General features: G+C 40.9%; 2 protein-coding genes across 2 annotated transcripts in view; one reads left to right on the plus strand and one right to left on the minus strand.

Moving 5' to 3' along the window:
* Window positions 1–375, plus strand: part of SEPT11 (septin 11) — a 52,722-nt gene extending 52,347 nt beyond the window's left edge. Inside the window, exon 9 of the mRNA XM_027854455.1 lies at window positions 109–375. Coding sequence (XP_027710256.1) covers window positions 109–124 — 16 coding nt within the window. The 3' untranslated portion in view covers window positions 125–375. The remainder of the gene's footprint in view (window positions 1–108) is intronic.
* Window positions 376–10,295: 9,920 nt separating this feature from the next.
* The window catches only part of CCNI (cyclin I), a 48,288-nt gene continuing 35,122 nt past the window's right edge, over window positions 10,296–23,461 (minus strand). The window contains exons 3-7 of the mRNA XM_027854454.1: window positions 21,902–22,030; window positions 18,349–18,423; window positions 18,065–18,205; window positions 17,296–17,526; window positions 10,296–11,867 (exon numbers count right to left, since the gene is read on the minus strand). Coding sequence (XP_027710255.1) covers window positions 11,424–11,867; window positions 17,296–17,526; window positions 18,065–18,205; window positions 18,349–18,423; window positions 21,902–22,030 — 1,020 coding nt within the window. The 3' untranslated portion in view covers window positions 10,296–11,423. The remainder of the gene's footprint in view (window positions 11,868–17,295; window positions 17,527–18,064; window positions 18,206–18,348; window positions 18,424–21,901; window positions 22,031–23,461) is intronic.

Genomic DNA, 23,461 nt, shown 5'->3' on the forward strand with positions numbered 1-23,461 from the left:
TGAAAATCCCTTTAATTGACATACTTTCATTCCTTCACAGCTTAAAAAGTAGAGAAGCTACTTTTTAAAAGCATTTGAATCTGAACCTCTCTTTTTTCTCTTCTGTAGCTTCTTCTTTATGTAATCATCATGTTGACAAGCCCTACTCTCTCCTAATGGACAGTAGCGCATTAGAAGAGCAGGAGTTGTATGTACACACCTGTTGGGGAAGAGTTACCTCATTTCCACCATCGCCTTTCCTTTTATACTGTGGGTCAAATATCGCACTGCTGTGTCTATTTGTCAGTGTCTGCTTGCACACCACTGGTTACAGTGTGTACTCAACTAAATTTTCACCTCCAAAACGAAAATTAAAGATAAAAAATTCAAGTGGAACACAACGTAGGCCAAGAACCATGGCATCACACTGAAATACTCGTTAAACTGTAAAATGTATAGTGTTGTTAATCGGAGAACAAGAGGCGTATAGACTGGGGACAGTGTGTGTACCCAAAGGAGACGGCCACAGACTGCTATTAACACCCCTACAAACTTAAAGCTAATTCTCACTCTAGACCTGAGAGCAATCATAACCAGGACTCTCAGCGATCAGGTGCTTAAATCTCGGAAGCTTTTTTTCTTGTTAGTTTTGGGGGTGGCTTGGTGTTTGGTTTGGGGTTTTTAAAACTGATAAAATATTGCATGATCAGAGATGCCTACCATTTTCTATATGAAGTATTGTACTGACAAAATTTTATTTTTCCTCTAACGTTCTAAGAGAGTGAAATGGGCATCTTTCTTGTACATTCAAGACCCATTGATTGTTGTGTTTGATTTAGAGTATTTTTATGGTATGGTACCTGGAACCCTGTAACAGGTTATTTGGGTGTTTTTTTTTTCCTTTAACTTGAAGTAAGCCACATATGATTTCACAAATATGCTGTCTAAAGTGTAGGTCCGATATCAAAAGTGTACCCACCTTTACATTCAACTAGGAGGTGGTTTACTAAGTGAAGAATGAGTGCCAAAAGTTTTTAAGGTGGGCCTGATCTATTTACATACCCTTTTCCTTATTCTGCCAGATATCGCAGAGCCTTTATGTGTTATTAGATCATTGATCTTAGCCTGTTTTTAATCAGGAGTTTCAAGATAAAAGAGAAATGAGGTCGAAGCAGAGCAAATGCCTAGGATGACAACAGCTAGTAAACTGTAGCCTACTGTCACCTTGCCAGTCCATTTTTCCTTCTGGTTGCAGAAGAGCCATCACCCGAGATCCCATATCAGGCCATCCTAATGAAAAGCTCTCTTCCCCACCCCCCACCCCTTTGGTCCCCATCTCGAACTTGATATGCCTCTCTCACCTCCATCCTCTTACAAGGTGGATTACATTTCTGCCTCTGTGTGATTCAGTTCACTTTTGGTGGGAAAAGTCACACCATAGTTATCGAGCATTTTGTGTCCTTTCTTTGGGGACTCTTGCTTCACTCTGACTTCTTTGAGGGTACTTAAGTAACCTGGATTCTATAAGAACATCCCCAAAGTTTCTTCTTACTTGTAAAGGTGGTCAAACCTATTGCAGAATACCAAAGTATAGATTGGATAGTTTTATTTCATTTACACACACACACACACACACACACACACACACACACACACACACACCATAACAAACTACTCCCTCAAACCCATTCACTTCTAATACTACATTTGGGATAGACCAGATTTGTTCCCTGGTCACTGTATAAAAAGTCCCATTTTCAAGTGTTGATAGTTAACTCAAAACTTTCACCCTCATACCAAGTTAAGTTCTTCATAGATCTATCCATCCATTTCATTATTTCTTTTTGATATATTGCCTCATTCCCAACTTACTGTCAGCATCCCCATGCTCTTCAGCAGCATGAGAATTCAAGTTGGAGGCCTTTCACTTAACCACTCAGGAGTAGTCCCAAGCTAAATCCTACAGTGAAATAAAGGAAGAGTGCAGTGTGCCTTCCTTTGCCTCTAGCAGGTGAACATTTCATATTCAAGTCACTTCTCTATAGCAGACACCATGTGAGACCCTGAATGGCTGCTTAGAGCAATTAAATGAGAATACTGAACAAAGTCTTACCTTTATACACCTGGAATTTTCATAAATAATAGGTTCATCTGAGCTAGAAAATTTCTTGTCATCATAAGGGTACAAACTCCATTTGTCTATAAGAATCTATTGCTCAGATCAAAGTCTCCTACACGGAATGTGATAGTTGGCTGGAAGAGGAATTTGTTGGTTGAAGCCAGAGCCTAATAGAGCTCCAGTTCATGAAGTGACAAATCCATGTATGTGAAATAACATGCTTTCCAAGATACTTTGGCTAACCTAACTTCATTTTAAGGTTCACGAATTCCCTTGTTTCAAAACCTCTACAGGAAGTGACTGTCCAAGAAATTTATTTTAAGATCATTTACTAAACTCTTTTCTATTATTCAAGTATCATACATATATACATAATTCATTCCTATTAATGACCATACATATACACAATATTATGCCACCTTTCATGATAACAAGAGGCTCCATGCAGTACTACATAATACCAATGATATTTATTATTACTCAGCTGAAATTGGCACAAACACACAATAATGGGTTTTACTGGCCAAGTACACTACAGTGTATTGTTAGGGGGAAAACCTTGCGGGTATCTGAACAGGAGATGCTCAGGTTAAGTAAACTGTTGAACACCCAGTATATAATTATGATTAAAAGGATTTTTACTAACGATTGTTGGCCAAAATGTAAAGATGGACTGCTCCTAGATTGACATAGCACACAGAAATAAGAATATCTCTTCCTTTGTACACGGAGTTGAAGCAGCTAAGAACACATCACAATTAGCCCTCTGCCACGTTTGACCAAAAGGGCAAGTCTGATCAGTCTCACATCCCTGAAAAAAAAATTATACTGGGTTCTCTCGGTTATTTCTCTATGTATCCCACGTTCTTGGCTCACTACTGGCAAAACTGTTGATTATTTTAAAAATTAAGTGCAAAGTCAGTTTAATGTCCTATCTGAAACTTTTATTTCTGTCATATGCTCATCTGGTCTAATGAATGTCAATTCTCTCCTATTGGATTGGCAGTGATGCCTATTCACTTCTAACATCTTGTCTTTGAATTCTTCACCATGGTGTTCATGCCTCTTTCTTAAGTCTTTTAGACTTACATAGTCAAGCAATAGTGGTGGAAATTACCATTTTTATTGGAGAATCCCTTATGTTAAATTATTAGCATGATGTTCAAAAATTGGTGAAATACAAGGAGGAGGAGGTCTCTCCCAGACAATAGTTTATCTCTTTTTTTCCACCTTTCATTTACATTACTGCGTAATGAGAAATGAGAGCAGCTAGGTGTCACAGTGGATAAAGCGCCAGGTCTGCAGTCAGGAAGACCCGAGTTCAAGTATGGCCTTAGACAATAGCTGTGTGAGCCTAGGCAAGTCACTTAACCCCGTTTGCCTTAGTTTCCTGATCTGTTAAATGACCCGGAAAAGGAAATGTTTTATCTTTGCCAAGAAAACTCCAAATGGGGGTCACATAGACATGACTGAAACAAATGAAAAACAAAAAACCAATGAGAAGTGGTCAGCTCTGGATTCTCTCATGGAATATCTTTTGAGATAAAACTAACTCAAACTGGAACAAATTCTGTTTCTATAGTTTGGTGGTAGCATTCAATAACATTGAGGTTTTTGACCCACTTTCCTTTCACAAGTTAGGCATCTATTCAGAATTATCCAGGTGAGGACCTGGAAAGCAAGAGGGAAGTCACTGCAGACTGAACTACCCTACCTTCTGCCCTTTGTTACGGACAGCCACTGCAAATGGCAAAAATGTAATAGTAAGAGAAAAAGAACACAGGATGGCTAGGTTAATTTACCTATACAGAAAACTGGCTTGCAGGGTTCCCTCCCTTCTTCCTCCACCCTCTCCTCCCCACCATCTTGCTTTTTAGATATCCAAGGCTTCCACTGGAATCTGCCAACTGAAGAACCTAAGAGAATCTGACATAACAAGTCTTCACTCTTCATGCTCTCATAAACACAGGAAATGCTACTTATCCTTTTATGTGCCATAAAATTCATTTTTGAAGAAAGGGATTAGAGCCTAGAAATGATGAGCCTCCATGTGGATTCTTTTACTTCTAAGGACTACATGGATCACATTTTGAAATAAACATAAAAAGCAAAACACCAAACCTGAAACAGAATGGGCTGGCTAATGACAGACTTTGATTAGCAAGACAAGCCTCCTGAGAGATGAGAAAACTATTACATAAGCAAACAAGATGTGCTTCCTGAAACTTAGGTTCCAATAGGAATAGATGGTACACCAGTGCGGGAAACTTGAGGCTCATACAGAAGGCGTTGCTCTTCTCCCGAAGCAGTCACCTTTACACCCCGCCCCCTTTTTAGCCATCTAAGTGTTTTCCCACCAATTTAACTATCCAGTCAAGCATCCTTTCTGAGCCCCGAGGAGTCTGGTATTTATCCTACCCTGTTAGGAGAGTTCAATTTTAAGAGTTAGGGAGAGCCTAGATCCGTTTTTTTTTTTTTTTTAATTTCCATCTCTGGGAGTGTATGAGGACGAAGGAAGTATTTTGTTTTCCACTGTCATAAATAAGGAGAATAGCAACATTAAAGATGATCACTTTTGATCAAATAGTGTTCTTATCCTCCCTTTCTTGCAAGATGATGGGAAATAAACAAAAATTTGTGTAGCCCCCTTCCACAACATCTTCCAGTTAAGTTGTCCCAAGAACCTTTACTGGCTTGTTTTGTTTAGAAGAGGAGGGAAGGGGAGGGATAAAGAGGGTGCTTCAGAAATAACCCTTACACTGGGAATTCTCTAGCATGCACACAAATGACCAAATCACAAACATTCTGCCCAAAGTTATACATCACAACAAAAGGAACTAACCCAGTCTTGAGGGCCAGATAATGGCCTCAGCGGAGGGGAAGTACTGAAGTTAATGTTACACATCTCCCCATATCCATGGCTATTGCTTCATCCTTTGTTTGAGGTCACTTCAAAACAAAACGGGTTACTTTGTTGGACTACACAGCGGTACATTTCTACATAAAAGTATACAAATTCTTATTTGCATAGCACTGGTTTTCTTTGGTTTGGAACTCTGCGCCAAATATGGCAAGTAGCCATTACCTGCTGCTGTTTGAATGTGCTAATAAGGTTTCTGGCAATCGGTATGCATACCATAGGCTTCCTGAACCTTGATGTGCAAATGACACTGGTATCTGGTTGCCTTTGCATGGAAAAGAAATGAGAGATAACACTGCCGGTGGATGGAAGCACTGATCCTGAGCTAAGAAAAAAAGCAAATGCGCTTGCTGAACCAGAATGGTTCTACACTATAGGCCTCCCTTCTGATTTTCCTCTAGATTCCATAATGTCATGTTAACGTTCCAACCTTCTTTCCTTGAGACAGCTAAATCATCTTGTATACTCCACTAACAAGAAAAAATAAGCAAGTCACAACACCCAACACATCTGGGCGTGGAGCTTAACCTAGCTTCCTTCTTGAGCAGGACACGTTGCCTCTTTGGACACTATCCCAACCTTATTGACTTGTTTGCTCAGTACTGCTATTTAAATAGAAACTTTCCCGTCAGTCATCAAACTGAAGTAGAATGGTAGGTATTAGGGAATGAAGAAACTTATTTTCTATGCCTTCAACCGAAAAAATTCCAATTCTAAGTATAAAGTAACCCTAAAGTAGATGGCTGCTGTCCATTCCCTGAGGGATGTTCTAAGTGGACAAGGAGAAAGCACACAGCTTTCTCACATCTAGCTTCCTTAACCACTAAAGGCCAGAGGTTGAAACATGAGAGCTAGCCTTCAAGGGTCACTTTTGTAAGCTGCATTAGTCAACATTAAGTGAAATTTTCTATTTGCATTGCCTATTCAGAGGTGTTACTTAAATTTTGAATGCAGTCTGGAAATCACTAGATAAACTGTGAGCTATTATTAGATCTATCCATTTCTTGACCATCTCCTTTTCAAAGAAACTTGCAAACTCTGAGGATCACCGAAAAACAAAGAACCTGGACCCTACCAAAGGACTTGCCACTGTCATTGGCATATTCCAAAATATAAAGAACTTTTCTTAAAAGATTCTTTAGATGATAAGTCCAAAATTCTTTCACACCATCTCAAGAGATAAGTGCTTTTTTTTTCTGGCGAGAGGAGACTGGATCTTAGTACATGGTGTTAATTACTTCTTCCACAAGGAGGAGCTAGAATCTTAATTCTAATTCAGTTACTCAAATTTATCTGGTTTACATGAAACTTTAAAAATGTAAAAATAATGGTGTGGATTGTACTGTCAAGGTATCGCATAGAAGACATGAAACAGTATTGCTATTTTCAGCTTAAAACTTCATGTTTTAAAGAAGAAAATTGCAAATGAAAGAACATAGATGTTTGGAGAAAACTTTTGAACCTATGGATAAGCAATATTCTTGAAAATTTGGGTAAGGCTAGGAATAATAAAGGAAGGTGACTGTATTGCCTAGATAACTGAAGTTTGCTAATTATAACCTTTGTTTAGGTGTGACCAGAATGTCTGTATTTGTGAATGAAACTTGGGTAATATTTCCAGTTCCAGGGTTAAGCTGAAAGGCGAGCCAGTATACCTTGGCCATAAAGCTTCAAAATATGTGTAATATCTGACCCAATGGAGAATGCCCAAAGATAGAAAGTGAATATTCCAGTATGCCACACAAACAAATGATAAAACTAGCATTTGGAAAATCCAAGATCACAAACACAAGGGAAGGGATTCATTATCCAATAAAACCTTGTCAAAATTGAATAGTAGGTTGGGCAAAGGAAAAACAAAAAAGTGATCTAGAGCCACATTTCACACCATGTCACAACATACTCCAAATGAATTATTTAAAAAAATGTTAAGAATAGAATGTTCCATTCATAGAAAGGAGTATCTTAGCTATTCAACAAACAGAAGAAATGATGAGACGATTCTAGTGTTTTGCACAATCAAAAGCAATGCATTACGAACTGAAAGAAAAAGACTGTGAAAAAGAATTTGCTGTTTTATTCTGATAGAAGCCAAATGTCCAAAATTTTTAAGGAAGTTTTGCAACTTTCTAACACTAAGATCCATCCCCTGATAGTCTAAGATATGAAAAGGACGAGGAAGGGGCAGCTAGATGGTGCAGTGGATAAGAGCACCGGCCCTGGGGTCAGGAGGACCCGAGTTCAAATTCGACTTCAGACATTTGACACTTACTAGCTGTGTGACCCTGGGCAAGTCACTTAACCCCAACTGCCTCACCAGAAAGAAAAAAAAAAAAATGTACGAAGCAGAAGGTAGAAATCTTAACTATACGTATATAGTTATAAATATATTAATAGATAAAATATAAATAAAATAACTACAAATCTAGAAAAGTATATTTTTTAAAATTATGCACACTTTACTTTTCTTAATAATTTAAGTTTCAAAATTTTGAAATAAAAAAATGACCTAATGGAAAGGGAGAGGGGAGCAACCTCCTCTCAATGAAAGACATTTCCAAAGTCAGTTCCTTCCTATACACACCAACCAGCAAAACATTGTAACTTATACTATATAATGGGGCGAGAGGGAGAAGAGGAGGAACACAAGAACTAAAAAGAGGTTAACACACAAATTAATTTTAATGCTGGTATAAATAGCTTCAATGAGAACTTCAAAAACCTTAATACTATCTAGTGGTAAAAAAAAAAATGGCAATAGATAATTAAAAATTAAATACATTAAATAGATCTAATAAAGAATATCCTTTTAAAATCAGAATAACTTTAAATTAGCTGTTGCCCCATTTCTAGTACTTTTTGAAAATAGTATTTGCAAGAAAGAAGTAAAACAACAATATATTGTTACCTATACAGAATTACCTAGCTAGTGGTTTTAAAAAAGTGAAGACAAAAAGCAAGCAAAATTCATAAAGACAGCATCAAAAACAGCATTTACACAAGACTAAAGAAACCTCTACCAGATACATTTAATTTTTAATTATGAACAATATGCATCCCTGTACACATGTGACCAGAATTATGAGCCACCTTCATACCAAAGGCAGCTGAAGGCATCCCACGGGTTCCCTATCTCTCCAGACTAGGGAGGAAAGAGAAGTATGCCGAACTTTGACCTCTGTGTTCACCCTCCCCACCTCTCCTCATTTTTCCAGGATATTCATCAATGAGACACCCCTCATTAGATCTATGACAGGAAAGAAAGAACTAAGCCCAAGCTGGAACTCAATGAATTTTCCCACAGAAAACAATAGAATGGGTACAGGGAGGCAGTCGGGTATGACGCAATGAACAATGGCTTTGGTATTGAGAGAGATAGGAGTTCAGATCTCACCTCAAACACTTCCTAGTTGTGTGACCACTGAGTCAATTATCTCTGAGCCTCAGTTTCATTTACAAAATGGAAACAACAATACCTGTAGTACTTACCTCACAGGATTATTGAGAAGACCAAATGAGATACTCTGCAAATATCATAGTACCATGGCCATTATTATACAATTAATACTACAGTGAAACTTCATTATAGGCTTACTAGGATTTTATGAAATCCTAGAAAACCAACCACCATTTATAACCTTGTTTCTACATGAAAATGCAGTCTGTGCTACAGACATGAGGCTTATTCCCAACACCACTTAAGAGCCTTCATGGAATCCAAGGAGTGCCCACAGAGATGGCTGGTGCTTCCTGGACCACTGGGTAGATTCTCACCAACCATCCCCAACAAGCACTGCCCCCTCCCTGCCACCACGAGACCTCCCACAGACTGAGGACAGAGCTGAGGCTGCATCTTGGGAGACATGCCCCCATGGATGAGGTCAGACCCATCAAAGACAGAGCTGGAATTTTCACAAGGCATAGGATAAAATACAAGGCCCTCCCCCGCTGCTTTCCGTCCTTTCATGAGACACTGTGTTCTAGTCCAACTAGGTAACTAGCTGATTCTGAACCTTACTCCACATCTGCAAAGGCTGTCCTGAGCTTGCAGTGCCCGTCTTCCTGTGTCCCTCAGATTCTTGGACTGCCTTCAAGGCTCAGCTCAAGAGCCTCAAGGGTGGGGCACTCCTCCTGGTAGTGGCCTCCCTTCTTCCACTATTCCTAGACACATCTCCCCTTTGCCTCATTCACTGCTTGGAGGGGCAATGTGGTGTGGTGACCAAAAGTACTCAACTGAGACTCAGGCAGGACAGACTGTTCTCTTTAACCTCAGTTTCCTCATGTGTAAAATGGAGATAATCAAAGATGAAGCGTGAAGCAGTCTGTAAGCCTTGAAGTAGCATGTTAATGGCGGCTATTAACGTACACCTTCTATTTCCCCCAGAACGGCAGCTCCTTGAGAGCTATGACAGCCTGGTGCATAGTAGTTGTCTAATAATGTTTAACTGAATCAGAAGTGACATTAGAAATCTAGCTCCTCTGCCTCTCCGAGTTAGCTAGGAAATCAAGTGTATCCTAAGGCGTCATCAGCTCCTTTTTGTACAGCTTAGGAGAAGCTGGTGATGCAGAGGGAGCACCAGGCCCCATCCTTTACAAACCCCATCTCTACAGCTGCAAAGTGTCAAGCACAAATGCCATCACACGTGAAGAACTAAGGCTTAGCAATAGCTGAATCTCGAGTTAATGTGAGTTAGAATGTTGTGCATCTTGTGAAATTCTCCAGCAAAAGTAGTTTCTTCTAAAACTCATTTTTAAAAGCAGAAGGCGGCTTCCAGCTCTTCCTCTGCATAGGATTCCTTCTCAACCTGCCTCCTCATTAGCATCACAGGGAATGTGAGCAGCTCTCCCATTATTTCAGGCTTAAATATAATGAACTGTTTGAAGAAGAAATGACACAAAAGTTGCTCTAGTCTTTGTCTGGCATTAGTAAAAACACCACAAATATTCAAAGAACAGTGAAAACAGATTATATTTATAGGCCAAAGGGATAACTTTCAATCATGTCCTATCAAGCAAAATCCTTTCTAATGTGTACTTGCATTCCTCATTTCACAAATTTAGCCCACACCTCTTCTTCCCTCTCTGGCAAGTGTACAAACGAGCGTACTATAATGTATCACGCCAGCTTTTACTGCTTGCCAAGTGAGTCCACAAAAATAGTCCCTTAATTTTCATGAATTTTTCATTAGTCTCAATTGACACAGCATCGCTTAAGTGGAAATAATTCGGCCACCCAGAACTTTCATCTTTTCATAAACGAGAAAGAAGCTAAAGACACAGAGGCAAGGACAACTTTTTATTGCTACCAGAAGGCTTTCATCAGTACAATGGTTCTGAGTGCAATACCTTCTTCAGACTGTGGAGAGAGCTCAAGATCCAGGAGGGGTCATTAAGAGATAATACACAGGGAGGGAAAAAGCTATCAGGATTTTCTTAGTTCAAACAACATAAAACTTTAGGTACTGAAGTTGATAATAAACACATTCAAGATTCAAAATCGTACAACTGCTCCCACATCTAGACAAGCAGTATCTCTTACTGATTATAATCAAGTGAAAAGTATGATTGGTTACAAAACAGCAGTTTATCTGATGCACCCCCAAAATATGAATAACTTTATCACAGACTTTTTTTTTTTTTACAAATTCTAAAAGTGACTTTTAGAAATCTAAATTAAGACTGCCCTAATCACATTTTACTCTAAGGTTTCACTTAAGATTTAAAAATTTTTTTACACAATAATTTAGTTTCCAATCTCAAGAGATCCAAAGGACCCAGTCTTTTTTACACCCATCTTGAAATCCTAATCAGTGTGGCTGGTGGCTTCTGTGCACCTCGGCTAGCTCTTAACACAAGCTCAAGTCTGGAGGCACCTTTTTCAGACTAGTAAAAATCTGAATCCAGGCCATCCATCACTTGCAACAACTCTGAACACCAAAGTGCTAAAGGAAACAATTTTCTGGTGTGATCTCTTTACTGGAAGTCAAAGGACAAAACAACACGCACAAGGCTAAGTTAAAGGAAACAGCAGGCTGAAGCAAGAAGAAATGGAAATTAAACAGGCTCCATCTGGCTAACAAATTTTGAATTTTCTTAATACTAAATATGAACTTTGACATGGACGACAGTTACATTAAATTTTAGCAGAGAACTGGAACTACAAAGAAACTTTATGCTACTTTTTTTTGTTTGATTTTTTTTGGGTCTTTTATAATTTTTTCTACTTTTTAGATGTTTAAGTGCTTCAATAATAGGTGAATTAGCCGCAAAGGAAAACAAGGTTTTTCTGGCTCACTTCAGTTCAGCCTGACAAGGTACGCCCCTTATACATCTTTGCTTGCTTTTGCATGTTTCTGTTCCCAGAGTAGCTTTCCTCAGCTTACTTAGAGGTAATACTTACTGTTACTATATGACAGAAACAGGCTGCAAAGGTGGACAAGGGGAAGCATTTCCCTCTTGCCTTGATAAATCAGTGCTGCACACAGAACCCACATTTTCTGAAGCATTATCTTCATTGTAGAGACGCTTGATTCCATCATAGAAATCATCTACTTCCATTTCTTCCACCTTGCGTTTAGCAGAGGCATGCTTGCATCCAGTGGTAGCTGGCAGATGTTGGTAGAAGACAGCTGTACCTCTGATTGGCACTTCTGGTTTGCTGTTGTCCTTGGAGAAGTCTGGGCCCGGGGCAGAGGAGGGGTGCAATCTGAACACTCCTCTGTCACAGGTCGCCAGGTTGTGCTTGAGAGGATGGTAGACATATACAGAATTGAGAGGCAGGGAAGACTGGAGAAGAGAGAGCTGACGCGCCACAAGCTCCCGACAGTGGATCAGCTGGGCACTATCCATCTAAACCAGAAAACGGCAGCAGAAGATTAATGTGAGCAACCACAGCGTTGGATGGTTAATTATTTTAGAGTGTCAGAGGGTTTTTGTTTGGTTTGGTTTTTTAAAACATTGGGAAAGGTAGCCTGGTACAGAACAAAGCGTCCTGGACTTCGGGGCTGAGGGGCCTGGGTTTAAATCCTATGGCTAATGTAGGATCCTAGATTTTAGAGTTTGAAGTGACCTTGGCGGCCACCTGGTCTAACCTATTACCCCCAAGGGAATCCTGACGATGACAGGTCTGAAGACCTCCTGTGGCTGGGAGACTCATCTCTGATTTCAGACAGGCCATTCCACTTCTAGACAGCTCGAAACATAAAGACATTTTTCCAGACATTAAGCACGAATTTGTCCCTTTAAACTTCCACCCAATGGTCCTGGTTCTTCCATCTGGGGCAAAAGAAAACAGACCTAATGTCTTCTAAGAAAGAACACCTGAAGATAGTCACTACAGGTTTCTCCCCACCCCACCCCCCAGCCTTCTCTTTTCCAGGCTAAATACCTCAGTTTCCTGGGCATATGTATGACTCATAACCAAGGTCTTTTACCATGCTGGCTAACCTCCTCTACACGAGACAGCTTCTCAATAGCCTTTGTAAACTATGGCACCCAGAACCCAACATTATTTATTAACTACTGTGACCAAGTAATTGTCAACTGGACAAGAGACTCAAGAAGGACAGGACAGGTGCCTTCGAATAACTGAAAGGCTGTCATGTGGATGTGTAATTAGACTTACTCTGGCCCCAATGAGCATAACCAGGAGCAATGGGTAGAAATGGCAACGAGACAAATTTCGGTTTGATAGCAGGGAAAACTGCCTACCCCAAAGTGAAAGGGAGGCAGTGGGCTCCTCGCGCACTGGCAGCCTCTAAGCAGAGACTAAAGAACACTTGTCTGATGTGCTGTGGCAAGTTCCCTTTCAGGAACAAGATGCACTAGATTCCCGCTGACGTGTCTCTCACATCTAAAATTCTGTGATGAGGAAGTGGGGCAGCAAAGGAGGGGCCTGCACTTCTGCTCACAGCCTTGGCTGGCTTCTCTTCCTGACCCGCCCTCCCCAACCTGACATCTTCACGTATTCATCACTTCTCTCTGGATGACTGCCAAATCTAGCTCTAAGCCTAACTTCTGTCCTTCCTGCTGGACATTTCCACCCAAATGTTCACCAGCAGTTCAAACTCAGCATGTTGAAAATGAACTCTTCAAATCCCCGATCCAATTGAGCCTTCCCGACTTCCTTCCTACAGTTCTCCTAATCAGTTAGCATTTAGTAAGCACATACTCCTGTGTTCCACCCTGGGAACACAAACATAAGGTACAAAAGCATTCACAAGGAGCTTCTGGTCTAAATTCCTGACAACCTCAGTTGACTCTGACTTTCTCACTCTCCTTCTAGTGCTCCCACTGCATTCCTCTGGACACTTGTTAAGTCCTAATGATTCCTCTAAAGTAGCCCAGCTAAACCTTCAGAGGATCATAGACTCAGAGTTGGAAGAGACCATTCATTCCCACCACCATCACCCTGGTTTAGGCCCTTACTGCCTGACCTAATGAAAAAGCATCCGGTGTCCCGTCCTGCCACCCCAAATCTATCCTACGGGTTATGAGATGAATATTCCTGCATACCATTTTGATCACACTGCTTTGCTGCTCAAAAGTCTTCAATGTCTCCCCAAATAAAGTGCAAATTTCTCAGCCTGGTGTTCCAGACCCTTCACAAGCCAGCCCCCACCCACTCTGACTATAATCAAAGAAGCCTACTTGTAGATATGCCCTAAACTTTCCAGGTCAAAGTCTCTGCTCCTGCCTTTCCAACCTCTTGGAAAGACTTCCCTTCTCCATTTCCATTTGTTAAAGCACCACCCATCCTTCATATGCAAGGACGAAAGCGGCAGTGTCAGAGAATCCTGAGGAGATTTGTATGAAGTGACAAAAATGAAATTAGCAGACCTAAGAATAACTAAGCCAATAACAACACTGTAAAGAAAAGCAGCTTTGGAAGACTTCAAAACTATGCTCAATGCAATGACCAACCACAAAGCTAAAGGTCAGAAGCGGCATTTTGCCTATCGCTAGCATCAAGATACTGAATGGGACATATGACTGTGGACACAGCTAATGTAGGAATCTGTTTTGCTTGAATATGCTTCTCCGATACAATGGCTTTTCTTTGCATTTTCTCCCAAAGGGAGGATGAGCTAAGTAGAAGGCTAGTGACAGGGCTGCCACTCCCACCCCCAAACAAAAGAGGGTGGTGAAGCACTTTTTTAAAATACACATAAGAGGGAAGGTCAGCAGGAAACACAAACACGTAGAACATGTTTGAAAGTTACATATTGAATTTATTATGCCCTTAAAAGAAAAAGCAAGTTGTCGGCTATCAAATGTACAATACCCTTTTTCAGTTCTATTTTGTATATAAAAATGCTCATTTCATTTGGCGTTTGTTGAATCCAGAATAAAAAAAATACTATCCATTTTTCAAGGCCCAATTCCAACGAAACCTTCTGTGCTTACCCCCGATATCAATGAACTCTGCCTCCTCTCAATCTTTTTATGTATATCACTCTTACAGTCTCACTGTGTAGTACTTTGTCGAGACACCTAAAATCTCCCAGAAAGGACTATATTCTTCGAAGGCTCACCTCTTTGTGTTCCTCCAATACCTGGTAGAGTGCTTTGCACCAAGTACTCAAATCCGTGGCAAACAGGCCAGTGTGTTAGGGAAAATAACACTTCAAGCAAAAGCACCCTGGCTAATGAATGATCTTTCCCTCTTACAATAGGAAAAAAGATCAGACTATGCCAGCATTCAGCTATAAAAAACCATGCTTCCCCTTTCATAAGCTACAGGAAACTAGGGTCTACTTGGGCATCCTGGACTCTACTCCCTGGCTTTCTGCCTTCTGCTCTGGAAACAGCACAAGAATAATAGCAATATGGTCAGCTGCTCGGGGACTGCCCTCACATCCCTGTGGGTCCTAGATCAGAACTCCCAGGCCTGGCTGATGCCTCTCTTCACAAGCCGTCTCCCTCAATTTCAACAGAAGCTCTCCAAGGACAGTACTGTCTTCTTTCAGTATCGGCATTCCTAGTGCCCAACACAATGCCTATCACATAGTTAATAAATGCTATTTCACTTCTTTCAGCATAGAAAAATACAAGAAAGAACTAGAGACCAGGCCTGTAGATGTCACTGATATGGGGTGTTCCCAGATGAGAAAATTCCCTTCCAAACAGAGCACTGAGAAGTTACGTGACTTTCCCAGGGTCACCCTGCCAGGAAGGGTCAGAGGCAGGACCTGAACCTGAGGTCAATCGGCTCTGAAGCCAACACTCAATCCACTCTACCACATGGCCCCTAGAAAACAGTACCTTAGTACAATGAGCACAAGAGCTCAAAAATAACCAGTAATAACACATGAAAATAGGAGGTTCAAATATATGCCACCATACTGAGAATACTCAGGCTACAGATTTTTGTAGTAAGAAGTCTAACAACCTGGAAGTGGCCATGTACTTGATGTCTTCTTAACTTTAGGAAACTCACACCTGCATTCACTCATGATGATTCTGCCTTCCAATTATTATGTGGCCTCCCGGTCTCCACAGCGCTTCCCCATATGTCACCTCCTCCACCTCTCTAAAGAACTTGGTAAAGTTCCGGTGAACTTTACGAATGGACCCAGATACCACAAATACATCAATCCTTCTATAGTAGGCACCACCCCTACTCAAATGCCTATAATCAGGTACAATAATTCTAATTAATTGCCATTTTACAAAGGAGCATTTTCCCAAAGTCTGAGAGCAAGGCCATAATGTACTTGTTGCCCCTAGAGCCTCTAGAATCAAACACAAAGGCATGTAAAGCCCTTTACAAGCTGGCTCCAATTTCCCTCCACGCACCCTCTGTAGGCTCCAGCCCAAGCTGGCCTGCCATTCCGCATACATGGTACTCCTATGCACAAGCAACATATCCATTGCTGGAATACTTTACCCTTTTTTCCTTTAAAACATATAGCTCAAATGGAGTTACCATCTACTACAGAAAGCCTTTCCTGATCACCCCCTTCATCCCTCCCCACTCCACTCCCTTGTCCAAACTGCCAGAAACACATTGTACTTCCCAGCACACTGTCAGCTCCTTGAGGGAAGGAACTATTTCATTTTTGGCTTCCTGTCTCCAAAAGCACCTAGCACTTACTAGGCAATTAATAAATGCTCCTTTATTGACTGATGTAACCAGGGCAAAAATGATTAGAAATTTTTTAAACAGAAAACATAATGTGGAGTCACCTGGTTCTTCCAATAGGCAGAAACCGTTCTCATAAAAGTAAAAATTCATATAAGCAGAACTTTGTACAATGTTCTTACTATTTTATTCTTCAGTTTTCTTTTTTCTCTGACATTGACGTTTCATACACAGCTCCTATCTCCTCAACGCTGCTCCCTGCACTGCTAAGGTGATTCCGGGCCATCATGACCCTTCCAAATCCTATTCCACACACAGAAACTCCAAGTTTAGATTACCAATGAAAGACAACTAAAACCTGTTGGGGAAAAACTTCTAAGTTGTGAAATAAAGTATTTAAGAACCTAAGAACCCTGAGCTGGGGTTGAGAGGAAGAGTGGAGAAGGCTACCCAAGGGCTGGAAGATCTCTGTACTGTCACTCAATCCACGTGTCTGCTTCTCCATTCATAGTCACCTGCCCCTTGCACTTCAGTCAGAATTCTCAACTTATAAGTGACCACAATGACTTCACCATTTTTTAGTTGAAACAAAAACTAGTTTAGAAAATGAAGGTTTTCAAAAACATTAAGTGTTGGCCTGAAATTCCAATCCCAGGTTTGTAAAGGATGCCTTACTAGATGTAACTATGGAGCTGCTGCAATGAAGGTGGTCAGTTTCAACATGCTGAATAAAGTTAAACAGTTAACTTTTTCATTTACAACAAAGACGAATTCTTTACTTCTCTGACAAGTATTTTCTTGCCACTTGTAATGCTATTAAACAACGCTTACTCAATCCATGGAGCATATAACCACTACCTTGAAACTAACTACAGTAGCAGGCATTTTTCTCTCTAACAAGTCAAAAGAACATGTATCAACAGGGATCATACGAACTGCTCAAAATTCTTAGAAAAATTATTTTGGGAAGTATATGCTAGAGGGAAGGGAAAGACCTGTCTAGCTCACTGGATTGATTGATCTGTACTCAGTTTCTCCTGTCCAATCAATAGTGTATAAGAATACATCTGAAATAAATTATCTGATTATTTACTACCTATAGGATTCTACTACCAAATGGAACTGAAATGAAAACCAATTATTTCCCTTGGCTTCCAAATAATTTCAGCAAACAGCTACTAAGCTTGCACCTACCTGTGCCTTCTGGAGCAGCTCAATTGTAAGAGCAAGCCAGTCAGGAATAAGCTTCTCCATCTCCAAACTGACCATGGCGAGAGCTAACATGGACCCCTTGAATGGCAGAAGCTGGCTGCAGGCCAGACACTGGAGGAGCTGCTTCGTAAGGACCGCCAGGTGCTGAGACGGGCTCAGTTTGGGCAAGCCAAACAGTAACTGGGGCCTGGTTGACACTGCAATTGCGTGAAACTGAAAAACAAGAACATCATCACCCTTAAGTCCACTTCTGGCAGAAGTGACCACGGCCAGCTCGCTGAGGGGGAACAGTGCGGCGAGTCTACAATTTATCCAGATGCCATTATCTGATTATCTAAAATTCAGACTGTGGGTCTTGACCCCATATGGGGTCGTGAAAAATTCGGCAAAGGTAAAAGGTTTCTGAACGTGCAACAACCAAAAATTAATTCGAAATCAAATGTGTAACGAATCCGAGGTGTTTCTGGTAGTGTCTGCCCGTGTTGCCTCGAGCAACTTCACTGCAGCCTTGGTTCTGAACACACAATATGCATACTCCGCACGTCACATGCCGCTATGCCCACACAGCGACAACAAACACCGCCAAAACTCAAAAAGGGGTCTCCAATGGAAAAAGTTTAAGAAGCCCTGATCTAAATCATACCTTGGACAGCCATTACTTCAATTTTCTTTTAATTTTTTAAAAGCAAAAGGGGCAAAAGATCCACAAGAGAAAAAAACAGCACAGATTTAAATAATAAAGTCTATTTACAATATGAAGGAAATCCAATGGCGTAGCTGTATGAAGGTCCCAATTCAGCTTATCCAAAATGATTCTCTCCATTCTCAGAATTTCCGATGAAGAACAGCCACAGAAACTGTCTCTGGCCAACACCTTCAGCACTGGAATTCTCTAGTCAATAAAACAAAAGAAGCGTGGAAAGAAAAAATTCACGTTCACGCCTGTCTTGTCAAGCAATTACATGAAAGGCAAATTAAAGAATTACATTTCATTTTATAAAAGGAAGGGAAGCAAGCTTTAAAAGAAAAAATTACCTCATCCTCCTCAATGGTCTTAGCAGCTAGGAAGAAACAGCTGATTGCAATACAATTTAAGTATTTTGGACGGGCCTAAGGCATGGGCAGAAAAAAAAAGAGTTAGAATTTATGGCTGCACAATCAGATGCTGGTTATGAAGACAATTAATCCACACTCTGTGTAACTCAACCCAAATCTTTACCTCATCCACGGACGCCTAACCAGATGCATTCTAGACTGATGAATTAACATCTAACCACTCCATTATGATCCGTGGAAAGAACAAATCAATATTCCATTACATGGAAAATAACTAAAAGCAAAAAAGAAAAAAGAAAAAACAAAGAAAATAACTGAAGCCGGTTAGCCAGAAAGCTTAATGAGTATCCAACAGGGGGCAAAGAAATCTTGGTTTTAGAACGGCCTGATCAAATGAGGTAGAAGCTAGACATGGTAGAAGAAAATAACATAACTACCAGGGAAAATAAATAAAATTTAAATATAAAAACAAAGTTCTAGGAGAGTAAAAATATCCTGTCATTGACAATATTTAATGAGTGCGAGAAGGGAGAAGAAAGAGGAATTTGCTATTTAAAAAAAATTTTTTTCACATGCCACAGATTGTAATCATTCAAAGAAGGGGAATAGACCAGTGAGGATCTTATGAATTTTCACCAAAAAAGCAAAAGAAATTAAAACAGTTAAAAAAAAAAACCCACCATAACAAAATAAACAAGTGAATGAGCTGGAATAGGGAGGAGGAAGAGGGAAATCCGAATAGGGAGGAAACTGCTTAGAGCTAAACAAAACACTGTAAGTGTTGACTAGAAAAGAAAAACAGAAGCCAAACTCAGAAACAGGGTTCTAGGCTGAGAGAAGGGACCAAACTGAAGTCTTCTATTCCAAGCAACAGAAGCTGCTGATGCTTCGGCAGACTCAAGCCTTTCCCCTCGCACCCCACATGGCCAGGCTGGGGCTCAATCTTTCACTTCTGCTTCCACACCCTTCTCTCTACTCACATAGTCACCGCCTTAGCTGAGGGTCTTGTCACTTTTCTCCTGGATTATTTCAGCAGCTTTCTACCTGGCCTCCCCGATTCAAGTCTCTCATTTCTTAGCAGTGAGTCTGTCTACACTACTGAAAAGTAATTTTTCTTAAATGCAAATCTAATTGTGCCACACTTCTGTGCTCCATCAATTTCCAGGGCTCCCTACTGCTCTTCCATTTGGTGCTCAAAGACTTTTCTGCTCTGGTCCCGACCTTCCCCATCCATCCCCAACCACATGCTCCAACCCCCTCCCCGGCCTTCTCTCTGCTCCTCCACACCGGCCCCTCGTGTGGGTCACTGCACAAGCCGCGTCCCAGGCCTCTTCACCTCCTCCTCGTGGAATGCCAAACTTCATTCAAGTCCCACCTTCTGTTCCCTCCCAAATTACCTTGCACTTCACTTTCTACTTCTTTGTATTCTTTCTCTTTCTACTTATTTCCTATACGCCCACATGGGCATGGGAGTTCCTCCTCTATAAACATGAGCTACTTGAGGAGACGGACTGCTTCATTTTTGTGCCTGGATCCCCAGTGAGTGGACCTAGTGCATAAGACGTGCTTAATAAATGCTTCGTGATTGAATGAAGGATCTCATCAGGAAAATGTGTGGGAGGAAAAGAAGATGATGGGATCACAAGTAAGAGCAGTGGTGCCCCTGTGAGTTCAGGAGGCAGCAAGCCTGGGGCCTCCAGCATTTCCACTGCACCTGCTTTAGCAAGTAAATGGGAGGACCCAGGATGACCAGTTAGGGAAGGATGAAGACCTGCATGGTTGGAGGGAACACTCAAATAGAGCTGATTACAGGTTCATTTGAAGAACTCAGCATATCAAAAAGCAATATATGTTATAGAATTCACTAACAACTCCTAGAAACTAGCTAAGTTTATTTTGAAAATATTTAATGACAAATTGGTGTTAGCTTTCATCATAGAGGAAGAATGTGACAGAGCCTTACAAAAGACAGTAAGCTGAAATGTCACTTAAAAGTTGACATATTGATTTTTTTTGTCATTATGAAATAAAGATAAAATTTCAGTTGCCACAAGCCAAACTGAATAGATTTTCTTCAGGGGCATTCTGAGCTTTTGGAAGGAGAAGCTAGGGTGCTCCCAGCCTTGGAAAAGGGAGGGGAAGAGGGGTAGAAATCACAGAGAATGCCTTCCAAAAGGTGGCACTGACAGACCTCCTCCAATCAGGCAATCAGCAACTTCATACAGCCTAATGCTGGACATTGCTCACAGATGCCTCAGAAATTTGGAATATAAATGATGCCCAAGAATTTGCTCAAGTCCCTCCATTTCTTTATGATTTCCTATCAAAAAGAGTTCTCCAGATAAAATGTGTAAAATTCGAATTCCCAAATTATACCTTCTCAGGATACAAATGACAAATCCCGAATTCCTCAATTTTGTTTATACTCTTGATGATATAAACATACACAGATATATTCAGGCCAACGACCTCTCTCACTCTCTGGGCCTCTGTGTCTTCATCTGTAAATCCAAGAATTGGACTACGTGAATTTTGAAGTCTCTTTCAAATCCGAATCTATGACCCTCTATTGTTAGCTCATCTTACAGGACACCAAACCCGGTTCAGAAAAGTTATGCGACTTGTTCAAAGTCCCACAGATGTGAGCCTGGAGGGCTGCCTCATGAAAGTCCCACAGCTGGGGTCTCACAGCCCATCAGCAAGCATTTATTAAATACACACTATATATGTGTCAAGTAGTGTGTGACACTACTTGACTCACAAAGAATTTACATTCTGTGAGGACAAATGTCAATGTGTAGAGATTATATACAAAGAAAAGAGCCCAGTCCACATTCCACAATAGTGTGCTATAGGATGCAGTCTCACATTTTTTCCTAAGAATTACACAATATGCATACTCAGTATATTCATTAGCGACTAATGATTTGCTGTTGTTGTTCAGTCCTTTCAGTTGTGTTCAACTCTTCATGACCCCATTTGGGGTTTTCTTGGCAAAGACAGTGGAGTGTTTTGCATTTCCTTCTCCAGCTCCTTTTATAGGTGAGGGAACTAAGGCAAACAGGGTTAAGTGACTTGCCCAGGGTCACACAGCTAGTAAGTGTGTATGAAGTCAGATTCGAACTCATAAGCATGAGTCTTCCTGACTCCAGGCCTGGCACTCTATCCACTGCACCACTTAGCTGCCTAACAAATTACAAAACAAGACAATATGTAATAGACAGGTCTTTCAGAGAGTTACTTATTACTCAGCAAACATAAAACTAAAAACTGCTGTCAAGTACTTCTCTCAAGCAAAATTTGATATAAAATCAGAAGAACTAAGACATCACTCCATTTAAGGAGGTTCTGCAGTTGTCTAAAGAGAACACTTCCTCAGACAAACCTCACATCAACGGCGAAGAAGGTTCCTGCGTATCTCACTGGTCTACCTTTTAAAGCATTATGTTGGCTCAACCTGAAGCAAAGCCAGAGTCCCACTCCCCACGTGTAATGTCTCCTGCAAACAAAATCCTCATCTTAACATGCTTACCTTGACAGTCGCTAAGAATCTGTCCAAAAGACTACTCGCCAAGGCCAGTGTTTCTGGGTAAAGGTTGAACTGGTGCTTAAGCTTGGCCAACCACCGGACAACCTCATCCCTCTGGGCTGGAGAAACGCTCTGTGTAGTGACAGCAAAGAAAGAGCAAAGTTAGCAGCCAATGCACACGCCAACAGGTTTCTATCAGAAAGGTTAGCAAATATTATGCAATTCCTATTGCACCTGGCTCCTACCCTTCGGCACCACCCCTCCCCCCCCAAGCCAGTGACTGCCAACTGCAAACAAAGGACAAGAGATGTCACATCTTTCAGGGCCATTTACCAAGAAGGGTTTCACTTTTTTCTTTACATAAAGAACTTTAATTGGGGGAGCAGCTGGTGTTCAAGGACTGAGAGACATGAATCTTTTGCTAAGCATTCCAGTGACAGAGGCAGCATGGATCAGTGGATAAAAGGCCAATGTGGGAGTCAGTGAGACCCAGAGTCCTTGCTTCTCTACGTTTAATAGCTAATGTGGACACGGGAAAGTCATTAAACCTCTCAGTGTTCGAGGGAGTGTGCACATGGAACATCACAGGTCCAAACCAAACACAAACATAAAAACTGGCAATAATTTCAGTCATTTAACCACTCAATGCCTGCGGTGGCTTTCTAAAGTACAGAAGAAAGGTGACAACCTGCATTGGTAAAAGGAAACAGATCTCAAGAAGCTCATAATCAAACTGGGCAAAAGGTTCCCACAAATAACTGGGTTTTACTTTTTCCAGATAATTGAAGGTTCAACCTCAAGGGATGAAACCTCTTAACACTAACAGCATTTGTGTAACTTTGGTGGTCGTACAAACATCTGTATTTTATAGAAAGGGAAACTGAGGTTCTGAGAGGGTTACCCAGCTGACAGGTTTCCTGACATCAATTCAATAAACATTTATTAAACATCTAGTGTAAATAAAGCACCAGAGACATAAAAGGAAAAAAAAATGTCCTGTCCTTAAAGGAGTTTACATGCTGTTGGAGGAACACAACGTGTTTGTAATCCAAGTACAATACTAGGTTATGTGAAGAGGGAGAGAGGATGGAGGGGTGGATAGATAAGGGAAGCCTTCACAGAAGAGGTGGCGGAGGACTGTCTGCAAATGCACAGAACTGGGAGATGGCGAGTCACGTTGGGGGAAAAACTAGAAAGCCAGGGGATGAACAATGAGGCAAGCAATGAGAGACACACATTCAGATGTGGCCACCATCTGGATTTGCTTCACATGATGGGATTTGTTTTAACACGGGAGTGCTTTTTTGTTTTGTTTTGTCTTGATTCTGGGGAGGGATGTGTGGGGATGAGTGATAGTGATGAAGCATTGCAAAAAGATAGAAGAGAAGAGAAGGGAGTTTGTAGGTAGACACAAATAAGAAGGACAACTTTGAAACCAACATACTGAATTTACTGGATGCTTAAGTTTGGTGCTAGGAACACAAAAGCCAAGAAAACTGCCCAGTTTCTGCCTTCAAAGTGTTTGCAATCTAGGAACTTCTAATTTACCAGCTCAGAGAACTT

The sequence above is a fragment of the Vombatus ursinus genome, unplaced genomic scaffold, assembly GCF_900497805.2.
Source record: "Vombatus ursinus unplaced genomic scaffold, bare-nosed wombat genome assembly UNPS02010461.1, whole genome shotgun sequence".
Lineage (NCBI taxonomy): Eukaryota > Metazoa > Chordata > Mammalia > Diprotodontia > Vombatidae > Vombatus > Vombatus ursinus.